This window comes from Solenopsis invicta, chromosome 10 (assembly GCF_016802725.1).
Source record: "Solenopsis invicta isolate M01_SB chromosome 10, UNIL_Sinv_3.0, whole genome shotgun sequence".
NCBI classification, from domain to species: Eukaryota; Metazoa; Arthropoda; class Insecta; order Hymenoptera; family Formicidae; genus Solenopsis; species Solenopsis invicta.
The window spans coordinates 4,444,627-4,459,920 of NC_052673.1; the positions used below are offsets into that span (position 1 = coordinate 4,444,627).

General features: G+C 36.5%; 2 protein-coding genes across 2 annotated transcripts; one reads left to right on the forward strand and one right to left on the reverse strand.

Moving 5' to 3' along the window:
* The first annotated feature begins 957 nt into the window (after positions 1-957).
* LOC120358753 lies at positions 958-4,254 on the forward strand. Its single transcript, XM_039454004.1, has 7 exons — positions 958-1,054; positions 2,151-2,170; positions 2,247-2,451; positions 2,540-2,714; positions 3,152-3,348; positions 3,507-3,572; positions 3,641-4,254. Exons 1-7 carry the CDS (start codon positions 958-960, stop codon positions 3,724-3,726), a joined length of 846 nt encoding a protein of 281 aa, XP_039309938.1. The 3' UTR covers positions 3,727-4,254.
* Positions 4,255-5,006: 752 nt separating this feature from the next.
* On the reverse strand, positions 5,007-7,131 carry LOC105204731. The gene is made up of 3 exons (XM_039454421.1): positions 6,152-7,131; positions 5,818-6,052; positions 5,007-5,751 (listed from the first exon to the last, which is right to left on the reverse strand). Exons 1-3 carry the CDS (start codon positions 6,307-6,309, stop codon positions 5,038-5,040), a joined length of 1,107 nt encoding a protein of 368 aa, XP_039310355.1. The 5' UTR covers positions 6,310-7,131; the 3' UTR covers positions 5,007-5,037.
* Between the last annotated feature and the right edge of the window lie 8,163 nt (positions 7,132-15,294).

Below are 15,294 nucleotides of genomic sequence, written 5' to 3' on the forward strand. Positions count from 1 at the left end.
GCGATATGCCAGCTCCGGAAAAAGGGATCGCTCCGGCGCGGGGGAGCGCGATAGCGGGTGGCAGCATCGTGACTCACCTCAATTCGGGACGCCAATAATTCCAGTGACGCAAAACTTCTGAATTCGTCCCGGCGAATCGCTATCTGTAATCGCGGCAGCATATTCCGATGCGCGTAGTTTAATTGTTCTTCGAGAGTCCACGGCGGGCTTAATCGATCGTTATAACGCCTGCATACATGTCAAATAATCGGCGACGGTCTCGTGCTCCCCCTGCGTGCGACGGAGAATTTCGTCGCGCAACGCGAATTGAAAATCCGGATCGCCGAATCGCGCGCGCCACGCCGCCACAAAGTCGTCCCACGAGCGCCATTCCGCGCGTCGGTTGCGGAACTAGTGTACCGCCGTTCCCGATAAAAAGAACGGCAGGCAACGGAAAAGATCATCGTCCGAAACGGGCAGCAACGCGCGACCCTCCTCAATACGCACTAAAAAGGCTTCTGCGTCGCTACCGCGAGAGCCCGAGAACGCCAAATTCCATTTTCGTAAGATGTTAAAAATCTCGGTAACCGAATGCTGCGGCCCGCCGGGAGGTGGAGGTCGTCCTCCGCCCCCGCGCAGCGGCAGCATCTCACGACTCGAGGAAGCGCGCGCGGGAATCGCGTCGTCGTCCTCCCCCAGGCGGAGGTTGCCCATCGCGAGATCACCCGGACTGTCCGGTCGCATCGGCGGAGAGGGCGGGGGTAGCCGTTGGACGGTCGGCATCTTGATAGCGTCGTGCAACGACGCGGTCTCGATCGGCTGTTCCATCTCGTAACGCAATAGGCGGTCGTGCAATGCCGCGAGATCCCCGCCGCTCAGCTGTCCACGACGCGCCAACTCCTCCCGCAAACGATCCTCCGATAGCTTATAAATCCACCCGTAACGCGATTTTCCCTCCGACGTCGTCCTCGTGTAAGAATGTCGCGAAACCGCACGACGCTACCGCGAACGAAAGAGACCCGCAAGGACGGGGCGGCCGAAAGCCAAGATACGGTCGCTCACAATGATTCGCAAGGTTCAGAACGAATAATATTTTGACACGAATACGTTCCAAATTCCGCCAGCCCAAGCGCGAAAACTCTCAGTAAGCTAGAACGGTGAAGGCAATCACAGAGAGGCACTCGAAAACGTAAACAACGTCGTCGCGCGAACGCGTACGCGAGTGCGAGAGAGACAGCCGCAAGGTCGACGCGCACACACAGCGCACGGCAACAAGCGACGTCGCGCGAAACCGTTCACGCGGAAAACACTCGAAATTCCAGGACCACTCGGATTCACAAAATCAGTACGCGAAAAATAGCATGCACACTGCTGAAAAGAAAATGATTAGCAACAACAGAAATCACAACAATAAAATTCACCATAGAAACATAAATCACACATATAGAAAATAATTTCAAAATGCAATAAATCAATACGGAAACATGCAGAAGTCCTCTCGCTCTCAACGCCCGTAATTTTGATACTTGCAGAATTTCTATTTTCCAACGTTTCTGTGCCCCACGTTGGGCGCCAAATTTGCGACCGCACTCACGAGCGTGGTGCAACTACGTTAACTGCTCGTGACGCTAGGTAGCAGCCACGGTAATCGCGAAGTCGCTCACATCAAATGCGTGAAGTTAGCCGGTACGGTTGGGCGCCAGGCACGAGCGAGCGTGCCACTCTTAGATCGGGACGTGACCGATCTCTCGATTCATGCCGGAAAAGGAAACGCGAAGACACTCTACCTCGTCACGGGCAATAACGGATTAATAATATTATGATTATTATTATGATTATTAATAATATGTTAATAATTACATTTCCTTGTAAAAAAAAAAAAAAAAAATATCGAGACTCGAACCAGCAACGTTGCCGTTACGAGTCTAGTACTTAACCGCTGAGCTACGCGCTCTTCGATTTTATGCTCTACACCATGTGTTAATATAGCGCTTGGGGTTCTTTAATCTCGATATTCTCGCGAACGCTTGAGAAGTGCGTCTTATCCGTTTACCCTGAAACACTTGACATGATACTCTATCGATACACGGAGTTTTGACAAAATCGATTGGTATCACGTTGTAGTCTCCCCTTGTGAAATAGTAAGTAAAATAAATTATTACTATTTTTAGGTTATGCTACTTTGGGTTACGTAATTATAAAAATAATTTAATAACATTCTTTTTCATTATAATTTTTTAATTCTATTATTTAATTTTTGTTTGTAGATGTGCAATGATTGTAATACTATAGTAAACATTGGAGAAGAACACGAATGTAACATAGGAAATAACAATGTTTACGATGATTATAACGAAAGGTTAATTGCAGAAGTCTTTGTAAGGGAAGGCTTATGGAATTCCAAATTGCCTTACAAGTTTAGAGGTCCAGCACATTTGAAAACATTATGGTGTGAAGTTGATACTTGCTTAGGTAAATTTATTATTTGTAATTAATATGTGTACCTATTAAAATATATTTTTTTAATTAATCATGTTTTATAACAAATTCTGTATATTAGGAACACCTGCTGGAAGTAGCCAAATAAAATGGAAAAGTTTAAGGGATCGCTTTGTCAGGGAACATTCTTCCGTAACAACTTATATACCAAGTGGCAGTGGAGCTATGAAAAAAAAGAGCAATTGGCCATTATATGACACCTTACGTTTTCTAATTCCAACAGTGAATTATAGAAAGTATGTACAATTAATAAGTAAGTTGGTGTGTGTGCGTGTGCGTGCGTGTGTGCGCGCGCGCGTGTGTGTGTGACATGAAAAAATATTTTATTGAACTTGTTACACACACATATACTCTCTCTCTCTCTCTCTCTCTCTCTCTCTCTCTCTCTCTCTCTTTCTATCAAAAATGTTTTAATCGGACATTTTCAGCTAGGTAGACATAATAGATATAGTATTATGTTAATTTTTTGTATTATATATTATGTATACAATACAAAGGACAACATAATTACGTTTATCTTGCTGAATGTTTGATTAAAACATTTTCATTATGTTATCTTTTATATAATTGATATATATATATGAATTGATGATTTCTTTTCATACAATTTATATAGTGAAATAAACTTCTCTTTCTCTTTTCTAATTTTGACTTATTTAAAAAATTATTTTAGAACTATAAGTAATCTGGAAAACATAAATCCAGATTTTCAGTCTGAAAGTGATACACAGTTATCACTTTCAGATGAATCTAGTCTCGCTGGTACCTCTAATAATAATACATATATAAGAAAAAAAATAAACATCGCTCAGCAAGTACAAACAAAACGAAGTTTACTAAAGCCACAAACAGCGTTGCAACAAAATTGTTGTAAGTAAACATTTATTATTTATTTACCTTTTTTATTTATTAATGATATTTTCCTTTCTCAATAGCATGATGTCTTTAATTATATTTTCGTTTTTTTCATGTGTTTCAAAATACTTTTTTCGTAATGTGGTTATATATGTAGCATATATATGTTACAGTCAATGCCGAAATTTCACAAACAGCCAAAGAATCACTTCGTTCGCCTCAACCTTCAAAATATAGAAGTTAGTATATATACAAATATTTTATCTATTGTAAAATAAACATTATTAATTTGATCTTTTGTTTACAGAGAAACAGAAAGTTACCGAAAATGTGGACATGCATTTGGAGGAAGTTCTTTTAAAGGAATTGAAACATACTATACAAGTGATGTAAAACCCGATAAAATAGAAAGCTTCTCAAAATATGTTGAAGTGTGTCTGAGAAGCATGACTTTGGATGTTTCGAAACGAGTAATGAACAAAATTTCAATGTTACTTATTCAAGAAGATAATTAAGAAAACAATGTCTTAAATGATATCCTCATGACACAACACTTAATGAAAAAAGTTAATTGGTTTTCTTAAGTTTTTATTACAAAATTTAATTTTTGAAACGACTTCAAAATTGGAACCTGCTTGGTACAAAGTTTAGTTTAGCCCCGATAGAAATAAAAGGATAACAAATATACAGAAGTTCAAGACCGTTGCATTTGGAATTAACGGCTGTTTCCACAAAGATTCGTGAGATTATTCGTAAAATTGGAACTTTCTAACACGAATTGTGAACTGATATATGTTACCTATTTACAAGTTGCTACGTTCCATTTCCTTTTTTTTCTTCAAGTGACGTCGAACACGTTTGATACTCCGTGTAATCATCAGTTAAAATAATAGTTGAAAAAACTGTAAAAACTTAAAAAAAGTTTTCCAATTATTTCATATTTTATTTTGAAATTAATAAGTTTGAATACAGTGAGATACAAAATATAAGATTAGAGCTATATAAAATTTAAACTGCTTTGGTAAATAATTCAACTTTCTCGCCAATATTTTTCTGTACATGATTAAAGATGAGTTTTCACTTTATTGATTGAAAATACGATGCACAAAGTTCGTTTTTATGCAGTCAGCAAATTTGCAGTCAAAATTATATCAATAATATTTCTAAACATTCGAAGTCATAAGAATAACGTTTCGAATAACGTTTCATAACATAAGAAAAGTATTATTTCATCAGTATTATTTTTAGAAAATACGTAAAGTACATAAAAATAGTTAAGTTTATGAAATGAAACAATTTGTTATTTTTTATTTTGGTAAGTTTACGATTCAAAGTTTATGATTAATTATATTGCTAGTAAACATGTTAAATAAATAATATATGTGCAATAAAATTCTTTTTCTATGTAAAGGTGTATTTTTGTATATCTGTATATTTTGTTATATGTGTATGTATCAAGTTTTTTACAGAATACAATCTTAAACTTCAAAATATTATATATAATATCTAAATATACATATTCTATATTTTATACATTAAATATTTTATAAAAATAACAGTGCTTTTACAAATATAAAATGCAGTATATTTATTTTTTCAAAAAAGTTTATATAAACATAAATCTCTAAATATTTTTCTTATTTATAGATTTACTAGTTTACAAAAATCATATATTAATTTTTATACACATTATGTTTACAAAAATTATATTAACATAAAATTTTCATGTATATGTTCTTGTCCACAAATTTGACCTTCATTTGCAAAATAATCTGTAAAAATGTTTCTAATTTGTCCAGCATGTCTTGTATAATTGTTGCTTCCACAACTTGTAACGCTGTGTAAATTACGTACATCTATATTTTTTCTCCATTGTCCTTCAATTATTTGTCCGTTTTCAGATACTTTATCAGAGTAATTCAGTCTACAATATTGCAACGTATCCATCAAAAAATTGTGCAAACAAACAGTTGCTTTAATTATAGCATCTACTGTTTTAAGACTGGTATTTATAGGTTTATGATAAATACGCCATCGACTTGCGAGTATTCCGAATGTGTTTTCAACAACATGTCGAGCTCTGCTTAATCTGTAATTAAATATTTTTTGTTGCTTTGTTAAATTTTTTGATGGATATGGTCGCATGGTAAATTCAGTCAGTTGAAAAGCTTCATCAGCTACGATTACATATGGAACCGTATGTCTTTCACTAATATCAGATGAATCGGGTAAATTCATTGTTTTATTATAAAATCGTTGCCCCATTGCAGAATTTTTAAAAATGCCTCCATCGCTGTGTCTTCCTTGTGCACCGATGTCAACAATTAAAAATTTATAGCTAGCAGATACAAGTGCCATTAAAACAACACTGTGAAAGTTCTTATAATTATAGTACTGACTTCCTGCTTTTGGTGGACACTAGAACAACAATTTAATCTAGAGATTTTGTTACAAATATTATGAAATTAAAAAAATAAAACTTACTATTATAGAAACATGCTTTCCGTCTAAAGCACCAACGCAATTTGGAAAATTCCATATTTCTTGAAACTCTTGAGCTATTTCTTTCCATCCATTTTGTGTTGGTATAAATAATGCTTCTTTGTTGAGATTAGTCCATATGGCCTCACAAGTCTCTTTTATTATTAGTGTTATTGTACTTCTACCAATTCGATAGTTTAATGCAATCGAGTTAAGCCCATCTCCACTTGCTAAGTAACTAAAAAATATATAATATTGTTAATTTAATGTTTACAAATGTTTGTAAGTTTATCATTGTCAAATTAAAAAATTGTATAAATTGTATATATATTCATACCGTATTGTCATTGCTAATCTAGCTGCTGCTGGAATAGGAATTCTCCAACCTGTTTCCATTTTCATTATGCTTGGTCCTACTTTTGCTAATAACGTGTCAAATGTGTTCCATGTCATTCTCATATAATTAAAAAATGTTTCGTCTCCTTGTAATCTCATTTCATTTATTAAATTATGCCAATCTCCTTGTTGTTGTTTTAATTTAAGAATAGGATGTACCCAAAACCTTCTTTTAGATAATACACTTAAATTTCTTTTCTCTCTTCTTTTTCTTATATATGTAAGGAAAATGTATTTCCTTCAATTCGAATGAGCCGCGCTCCTCATACTCGGCGCACCGTGTGAACCGACCCCGCTAGATAGAACAAGTACTACAAGAACTACATTGATTGATTACCGATAGAGAGGAAGAGAGTGATAGGAGATAAAAGGAAGATCAAAAGGATCGAGCACATGTACACAAGGAAGAATCAGGAAGGAAAGATTAAACTTTGCTGTACAGAAAAGATAGAGTGTATAAGACTGAGGATCAAGCCAGTAAATAAAGAAGGGATAAAAATAGGCTTTAATTGTCGTTTCTTTGTTTACAGGTAAGCGTGTAAATATTGTAAATAACTCTAAATCGTGAATAAATTTCAAACTTTGTTTACAGAGAAACACATTGTGTCAATTATTATCAGGGAACAACCTATAAGATAATTAACTTATAAAACGACAATTTCAGTCGAGATGGAAAAACTACAATTCGAATTTGCAGTAACCGCATCATCCAAGGATGAGAAAACAAATATAATTGCCATAACCTCAATTAGTACAGAAGAAGGGAAAAGGTACGTTCTACCGGCAGAGTTTAGACATATAGGCTATCATAACGAATTAATGAAAACAGAAAATTACAATAAACTAAAGAACACTCTGAAAACAAGACATCAAAAAAGAAAAGTGTGGATAAGAATGACAGAAGACTTAAAAAAGATCTATATAGATGAAGATCAGAATCTACAGTTTGAGAACCAATATTTAGAAGAAATAGACGAGGATAAATCAGAAGATAAAACTCAAAAGGATAATTTAACAAAAATATTAGAAAAACTTGTAGAGTCATCACAAAGAAAGGAAGAAAAAAAAAACTTAAAACAAATTTCAGAAAAGTTTATGATTGAAAAATTCACCAGCAAGCACTCGAATACGAAACAATGGCTAGAAACATTTGAGAAAGAGTGTACAAGATTTGATATTATAGAGGATGAAACAAAAATCGAAATACTAAGATTGTTTTTAGATAAATCTTGTTCAGACTGGCACTCTGCAACATTAACAAAGTTAACTGTCCAGGCAGGATGGGATGAATGGAAAGATAGATTTTTAGAAACTTTTGCGGATAAAGGATGGAGCACGGTGAAGTATGCTTTATCATTTAGATATAAAGAAGGATCACTTACGGATTATGCAATAAAGAAAGAAAAACTATTGTTGGACATGAATAAAAATATAGATTCACAAACATTGACAACCCTAATAGCAATTGGATTGCCAGAATTTATCATAAACAAAATAGATAGAGAACAATGCCAAGATTCAACCTCCTTATTTAATGAAATTAGGAAATATGAAAATCTAATATATAAAAAATCTTATCTACACAAAAATGAGGTTGGATACAAAAAGAAAAGTGAAGAAAAAAGACCGTGCAAAACATGCGAAAATTTAAACAAAGGCACTAGATACCACCCCGCAGAAAAATGCTGGTTCAAAACAAGAGAAGAAGGAAAACACACCAACACAACAAGTTTAGTAGGTAACAGCTCAGTCATTGATGTAGAGTTGAACACCGAGAAAAAAAACGAATAAACACACCATTAATCAAGGTCAAGCTATTATTAGAAGATAAGCTAGAAATTCAAGGAACATATGATCCAGGATCTCAGGTATCACTTATAAATTCAAGACTAATTAAAATAAAAGAAAAAAAAATGATGTAAATAAAATATACTTGAAATCGGTTAATGGTGTGGGAACAACAAAAGGATTAATTACAATTAAAATAAAGATATTTGATATTGAAAAAGAAACGGACGTGTACATAGTTGAAGAAGAAAACTTTCAGGATTTCATCATTGGGCTAGATATAATAAAAAACTTTAAATTAATACAGAATGAGGAATTACAAATTTCACAGAAGAAAGAAATAGATAATTACAATGAAAATAAACAATACTCCGTAAATTTTAATGAACACATCAAAGAGGATGAATTTAAAGTTATTCTAGACCATTTAGATAGTACAAAGAAGACTAACATAAAAAAACTAATAGAAGAATATAATTCCATATTTGCAAAAGACAAATATGACATTGGGACAGTAACAGATTATGAGGCTAGGATAGATCTAATCGTGGATAAATACTGTGGTAAAAGACCGTACAGATGTACATTAGAAGATAAAAAAGAAATTGAAGAGCAAATAGGGAAATTGCTAGAGAAAGGATTAATTGAAGAATCCTACAGCCCTTTCGCTGCACCAGTGACACTAGCATATAAAAGAGACGAAGGGAAGAGATCTAGATTGTGTATAGACTTTAGAGACCTAAATAAGATTATCATACCACAAGCCCAACCATTTCCAATAATAGACGACCTGATAATAAAAACGAGAAACTGCAAGTACTTTACTACACTAGATATAAATTCTGCTTTTTGGTCGATCCCACTACGCATTGAAGATAGAAAGAAAACAGGATTCGTAACACAGGATGGACACTTTCAGTGGACATGCCTACCATTCGGACTAAAGACATCACCGGCAATCTTTCAAAGAATTTTATCCAATATATTAAGAAAATATAATCTTAAAGAATTCACAGAAAACTATATAGATGACATATTGATTTTTTCGGAATCATTTCAAGAACATGTAGAACATATAAAAAAGGTATTGAACGCGATAATAAATGAAGGTTTCAGGTTAAAATTAAAAAAATGTACATTTGCAGCAAAATCAGTGAAATATCTCGGACACATAATAGAAAACAATACAGTGAGACCAGTAAAAGACAATTTAACCTCAATTCAAAATTTTCCAACCCCTAAAACACAAAAGAACATCCGACAATTCTTAGGGAAAGTCAATTTCTATCATGAGTACATACCGAAAAGCTCGATATTGTTAGACCCACTACATAGATTATTGAGGAAAAATGAAAAATTTATATGGGCAGAAGACTGTGAAAGGTCTTTTACAGAAATAAAGAAATTGCTATGCTCTCAACCAGTGCTAGAAATATTCGACAAAGATTTGCTTACACGGATTTACACAGACGCATCACTTGAAGGCATAGGTGCAATATTCAAACAGGTACAGCATAACGGAATAGAGAAGCCAGTAGCATACTTCTCAAAGAAACTAAACGAATCGCAAAAAAGAAAAAAAGCGATATACTTGGAATGCCTGGCTATCAAAGAGGCGGTAAAATATTGGCAACACTGGTTGATCGGAAGAAGATTTGAAGTGTATTCAGATCATAAACCGCTGGAGAGCATGAACATCAAGGCCAGAACGGACGAAGAGTTAGGCGACTTAATGTATTATTTGTCACAGTATGATTTCCAAATAAAATATGTTCCAGGAAAGGATAACGCCGAAGCAGATTGCCTAAGCCGAAATCCAGTATTAGAACCAAGTGACAATACAGAAGAAGTATTAAAATTAGTAAATTTAATGAAAATAGAAGAAATAAAGATAGACCAAAGCAGAAATAAATGGATACAGAAAATGGAAGCAAAATTAATGAAGAAAAACGGAATATTTTACAGAAAAATCAGAAATAGAGAGAAGATAATTTTATCCGAAGAATCAAGTATAGAGATGATAAAAAAAATACATACTGAATGGTGCCACATAGGGATTAAACAAACAAGAAATAGGATATGTCCGTATTATACAGCCAGAAATCTAACAGAAAATATAAAAAAGATATGCAAGACATGTGAAGTATGTATCAAAAATAAATCTAGAGGTCAAGAAAAATATGGCCGGATGTCACAGTTAGAACCAGCAACCAGACCGTTCGAAATAATGTCAATGGACACTATTGGAGGCTTTGGAGGACTAAGATCAACAAAAAAATACCTTCATCTACTGGTTGACCATTTTACCAGATACGCATTTATTGCAACTTCGAAGACACAAAATGCTACGGATTTTATCAAGCTAGTGAAAAACGTTCTAGAAACAGACAAGATTGAAACGATACTCACAGACCAATACCCAGGCATCAACTCAAGAGAATTTAAAGAATACCTAGAAGAAAACGATGTTAGATTGATTTTCACTGCTGTAAATGCACCATTCTCAAACGGCTTAAACGAAAGATTAAACCAGACACTAATCAATAAAATAAGATGTAGAATAAAAGAAGGAGAAAAGAAAAAAGCTTGGGCAACGGTTGCTAGAGAATGTGTAGAAAGATACAACGAGACAGAACATACGGTCACTGGTTTTGCACCAAAGTATCTGCTGGATGGCACGGACACAAGTATTTTACCTGAAGAACTGAGAAGAGAAAAACATCAAGAGGACTGGATGAAAGATAAAGAATTAGCCCTAGAGAGAACTATTAAGTCACATGATTATAATAAAAAACTATTTGATAAAAATAGAAAACATCATGAGTTTAATACAGGTGACATGGTATATATAGAAAATGGTAATAGATTGAATAGGAAAAAGCTAGACGATTTGAGAATTGGACCACTTGAGATAATAGAAAAAATATCGAACTCGATATACAGAATTAAGACTAATAGGAAAAAATCAGGAACAAGCTTGTTCCACATAACAAAACTAATTCCAATATCAGATATAGATAAGGACGCAGACGAAGAGGATTGAGCCGAGAAATCCAAGGTGAGAATGCGCTGCGACGATTCTCATCCGGGGAGGGGGAGATGTAAGGAAAATGTATTTCCTTCAATTCGAATGAGCCGCGCTCCTCATACTCGGCGCACCGTGTGAACCGACCCCGCTAGATGGAACAAGTACTACAAGAACTACATTGATTGATTACCGATAGAGAGGAAGAGAGTGATAGGAGATAAAAGGAAGATCAAAAGGATCGAGCACATGTACACAAGGAAGAATCAGGAAGGAAAGATTAAACTTTGCTGTACAGAAAAGATAGAGTGTATAAGACTGAGGATCAAGCCAGTAAATAAAGAAGGGATAATAATAGGCTTTAATTGTCGTTTCTTTGTTTACAGGTAAGCGTGTAAATATTGTAAATAACTCTAAATCGTGAATAAATTTCAAACTTTGTTTACAGAGAAACACATTGTGTCAATTATTATCAGGGAACAACCTATAAGATAATTAACTTATATATATAATAAAAGAAGCAATAATATTTTCTTTTGACGCCTCATTTCATTCATTTTAGCTACAAAATTAAATAGAAAATTATTATATTGTAATTATAATGCAAAACAATTGTAATAAAATTGGAAGTAGTAAGCCTATTCTTAAAAATTACCAATTTGAAAAAAGCGTTCCTCTGCTTCACGAAGTGAGATATTAAAAATTTGACACAATTCAATTTCTGTATGTATATTAATTTTGCAGATTAGGTTAAGTTAAGTTGGGTTATTTGCACACGTTTGCGCATGCGTTTATTGTATCTTAACGCGTCCAATGTGAACCCTAGAAAAATTTATTCATTGCATTTTGACACGCGTAACGCGTGACGCGTCCTGTGTGCATTCAGCCTTAGCCTAAAATGAGGGTCGTTTTTTAACATACGTTTCATATGGAGCCTTCCATTTTTCTTCTCATTATTCTTTGCGTGAGGGCTTTGCGGCTTCCCGGGAAGCCGGTCGTTCGCGAGCTTCTACGGCGGGACGGCTCAAACACACGCGGCAGCCGACAGCTGGGTGTCTCGACGAGGTCTCGGGCTTGAGGTGGAGAGCCAGCCAAACACTAAGAAGCAAGGTGCGTTCAATCGCCACGCGGCGGACGCACTCGCACACTAACCTAATGGCTCCACCTCAGAACGCGAGCCGGTCGTGGCTTTACACAATTGTTAGAGGGTCACCTCGACGACGACTCTGGTCCTCCTCCTGGTCCCTCGGGTCCTTTGGGATCCTCCGCTGGACGCGCTCGCCAGGCCGGACACTCTCGCCGATCTTTCCGATAGCCACCGACGATAACTGGGACCGATATCTCGCACTCGCCCGCTCTCTAACGCAACATGTACGCCGAACGCCGGGTCGCACGCAAAAGCCGAGAGGATCGCGCTCGATGCGCGATCGATGAGCGCTACCCCTCCCACAGGGTGCGCGATATCCTTGCGCTTAGCGACGCGGCCTATCAGCGACCGCCCTTATCTAGCCGTGACGTCACGGCAGCGCAGTGTCGGGTCTCCGCAGGTGTCGTGCGGTCCCCGTCGGCATCCGACATCCTCGTCGTTCTTGTCGTCCCCGCGGACGACAGCAGCAGAATTTTTCCAGCGACGATTCTTCGCCGCTACCCTCCTCGATGGACAGCCGGCATTCGACGGCCCTCGTCCTGGCCGTTCGTCCGCCCCAGCCTGTCCATCAGCTGTGCCAATCGCGAGCCTCCTTTGCGTGGCGCTTATCTGTCGCCACGTCTTGTCTTGTCCTCCTCTCCGTCGGCGGCTTCCCGTGCGCCGGCCCTGGACGATCACTTTCTCCTTTTCCTGTCGCGGTCCGTCTCCCTCGCCGCTGCTGGTCCTTAGGCGACGTTTGTCGAGGTGCCCGCGGTTACATGAAATAAGCCGCGAATGAGTAAATAAAATAATACGCGACGCAGTCCCGCCGGAGATTTCGCTCTCTCGCTGAGTGCCCGACCCGGTCATACGCGCCTCCTTGCGCGACGCTCAGGCGGAAGACGGAGTGGCGAGGCAACTAAAACTGCCACGTCACAGTTTCTCTTTGCTGTAATAGAAAAATTTGATATTGATAAATTTCTTTTTTACCCATTCAAAAAGATCTGCTGAGTTCAAGATGGCTTCTGTTGATTCATAACTACCTATAGTAAATAGCTATAGTTACGCTCAAGTCCGCTAGGAGGCGAGCTTTCTCGTAAAAAAAGTTACAACATTGCAGCTTTAAATATAAGTAACTGTGTAACTTAAAATTACGGATATGTTTATTCTATTTTCGCATCGGTGCTTTTTTCTTACCTTATCAATCAGTCCTTTTCAGGATTACATTTCAACCAGTTCTTTTTAGAGCTATTTGTATTAAATGTATTAAAATCTTTTGTTTTTGTGGTCCTATGTTATTTTTAGTTATTTGATTAATTGACAGTGTTTGATTTATATCACTTTCAAATATTCCTTTTTTTACCATCTGTCTTATTAAAATAACATGTCCAGAATTAAAAAGGCCTTGATTTTTCAAGAAAGCGGGGTGCGATCGGATAGATGCATAAATTCTTTCAAAGGTAATGGGCATGTTGATAAAAATTTGCGGACAATTTCAAAAAATATGGTACAAAAATTTCCAGATTTACGGGAGGGTGCAAAAATTTGTGCAAAGTGTAGAATAATGCTTGATAAAGATGTTGATGTATCTCCAAGCAAAAAAAAATGTTTGTCTAGAGAAGATGAACTGGAAGATGTATCTCCAAGCAAAAATAAATGTTCGTCTATAGAAAATGAACTGGAAGATGTATCTCCAAGCAAAAATAAATGTTCGTCTATAGAAGATAAACTGAAAGATGTATCTCCAAGCAAAAAAAATATTCGTCTAAAGAAGATGAACTGGAAGATGTATCTCGAAACAAGAAAAAATGTTCGTCTAGAGAAGAAGAACTGGAAGAGATGCTGAATGGACTTAAAGAAAAGTTTTCTAACTTAGATAAAAATGATCCATGTCGTGTTGCAATACTTACGATTGCTCCTGAATGTTGGAGTATCCGTAAAATAGCTGAGAAATTTGGAACATCTCGGAGAATGGCAAAAAACGTTAAGGAATTGAGGGCATCGGAAGGTGTTTTAGCGATGCCAGCTTTGAGACAAAGAAAATGTTTACCCGAAAATACTGTAAAGAAAGTTACCGACTTCTACGAGAATGATATTAACAGCCGAATTATGCCACATAAAAAAGAGACAGTTACTATTAAGATTGATGACCACAAAAACAAGATACAGAAACGATTACTATTTAGTGATGTGAAATCTCTGCATATCGAATTTAAAAAACTGAATCCTGAGCATCCAATCGGCTTGACTAGATTTTCAGAGCTTAGACCCAAATACTGTGTACTCGCAGGGGCAAGAGGTACACACAGTGTGTTTGTACCGATCATCAAAACTTTAAAGCGATGCTTGATGCTATTGATATAAAAAGATTGACAAATAACTTGAAAAATCCAGTAAATAACTTCAACGATTGTTTTCCATTTGTCGTATGTAAAACACCAACACCTGCCTGCTATTTAAGAGATTGTGAGTCTTGCCCTGAGGGATTGGAAGATTCTCTGATTACATTACTAAACTTTTACAACAAAGAGGCGTCTCAGAAATCATCTTCAGCACGTGGCAATCGACTGATAGGTGCACTCTGATAAAAGAATGCCTTTCTACAGACGATTTCGTCTCTCAATTATGTACTCGTTTAGAGAAATTAGCACCTCATCATTTTATTTCAAAAAATCAATCGAAGTATGTTTCAGAGCGGAAGAATAGCTTGCGACCAGAGGAAGTACTAGTCCAATGTGATTTCTCAGAAAATTACGCTTATGTCGCTCAAGATGCTGCTCAAGCATTTCATTATAATAATGATCAATGTACTGTTCATCCTGTGTTGTTTTATTATACAAATGAAAAAGAAGTTTCACACAAAAGCATTGTACTGTTATCGAATTGTACAACACATGACACTGCTGCTGTGTACGTGATGCAAGAAATACTTATTCCCGAAATCAGAAAAGTCTGTCCAAATGTCAAAAAAATTATTTACGTTACTGATGGCGTAAAGCAGCACTATAAAAATAAATATCAGATGAGTAATCTTATCCATCATAAAGAAGATTTTGGAATAGAAGCAGAATGGCACTGTTATGCCACAGCCCGCACCGGCAAAGAAGCTTGTGACGGTGTTGGCGCCATTTTTAAGAGGGAAGTT

Coding starts and splice junctions, on each gene's coding strand:
- LOC120358753 (XM_039454004.1), top strand. CDS start 958: ATGTCGCGAAACCGCACGACGCTACCGCGAACGAAAGAGACCCGCAAG. Junction 1,055..2,150: donor CGCTCACAATGATTCGCAAG/GTTCAGAACGAA, acceptor TACTATTTTTAG/GTTATGCTACTTTGGGTTAC. Junction 2,171..2,246: donor GTTATGCTACTTTGGGTTAC/GTAATTATAAAA, acceptor TTTTGTTTGTAG/ATGTGCAATGATTGTAATAC.
- LOC105204731 (XM_039454421.1), bottom strand. CDS start 6,309: ATGAGATTACAAGGAGACGAAACATTTTTTAATTATATGAGAATGACA. Junction 6,053..6,151: donor AGATTAGCAATGACAATACG/GTATGAATATAT, acceptor TATATTTTTTAG/TTACTTAGCAAGTGGAGATG. Junction 5,752..5,817: donor GAAAGCATGTTTCTATAATA/GTAAGTTTTATT, acceptor TTGTTGTTCTAG/TGTCCACCAAAAGCAGGAAG.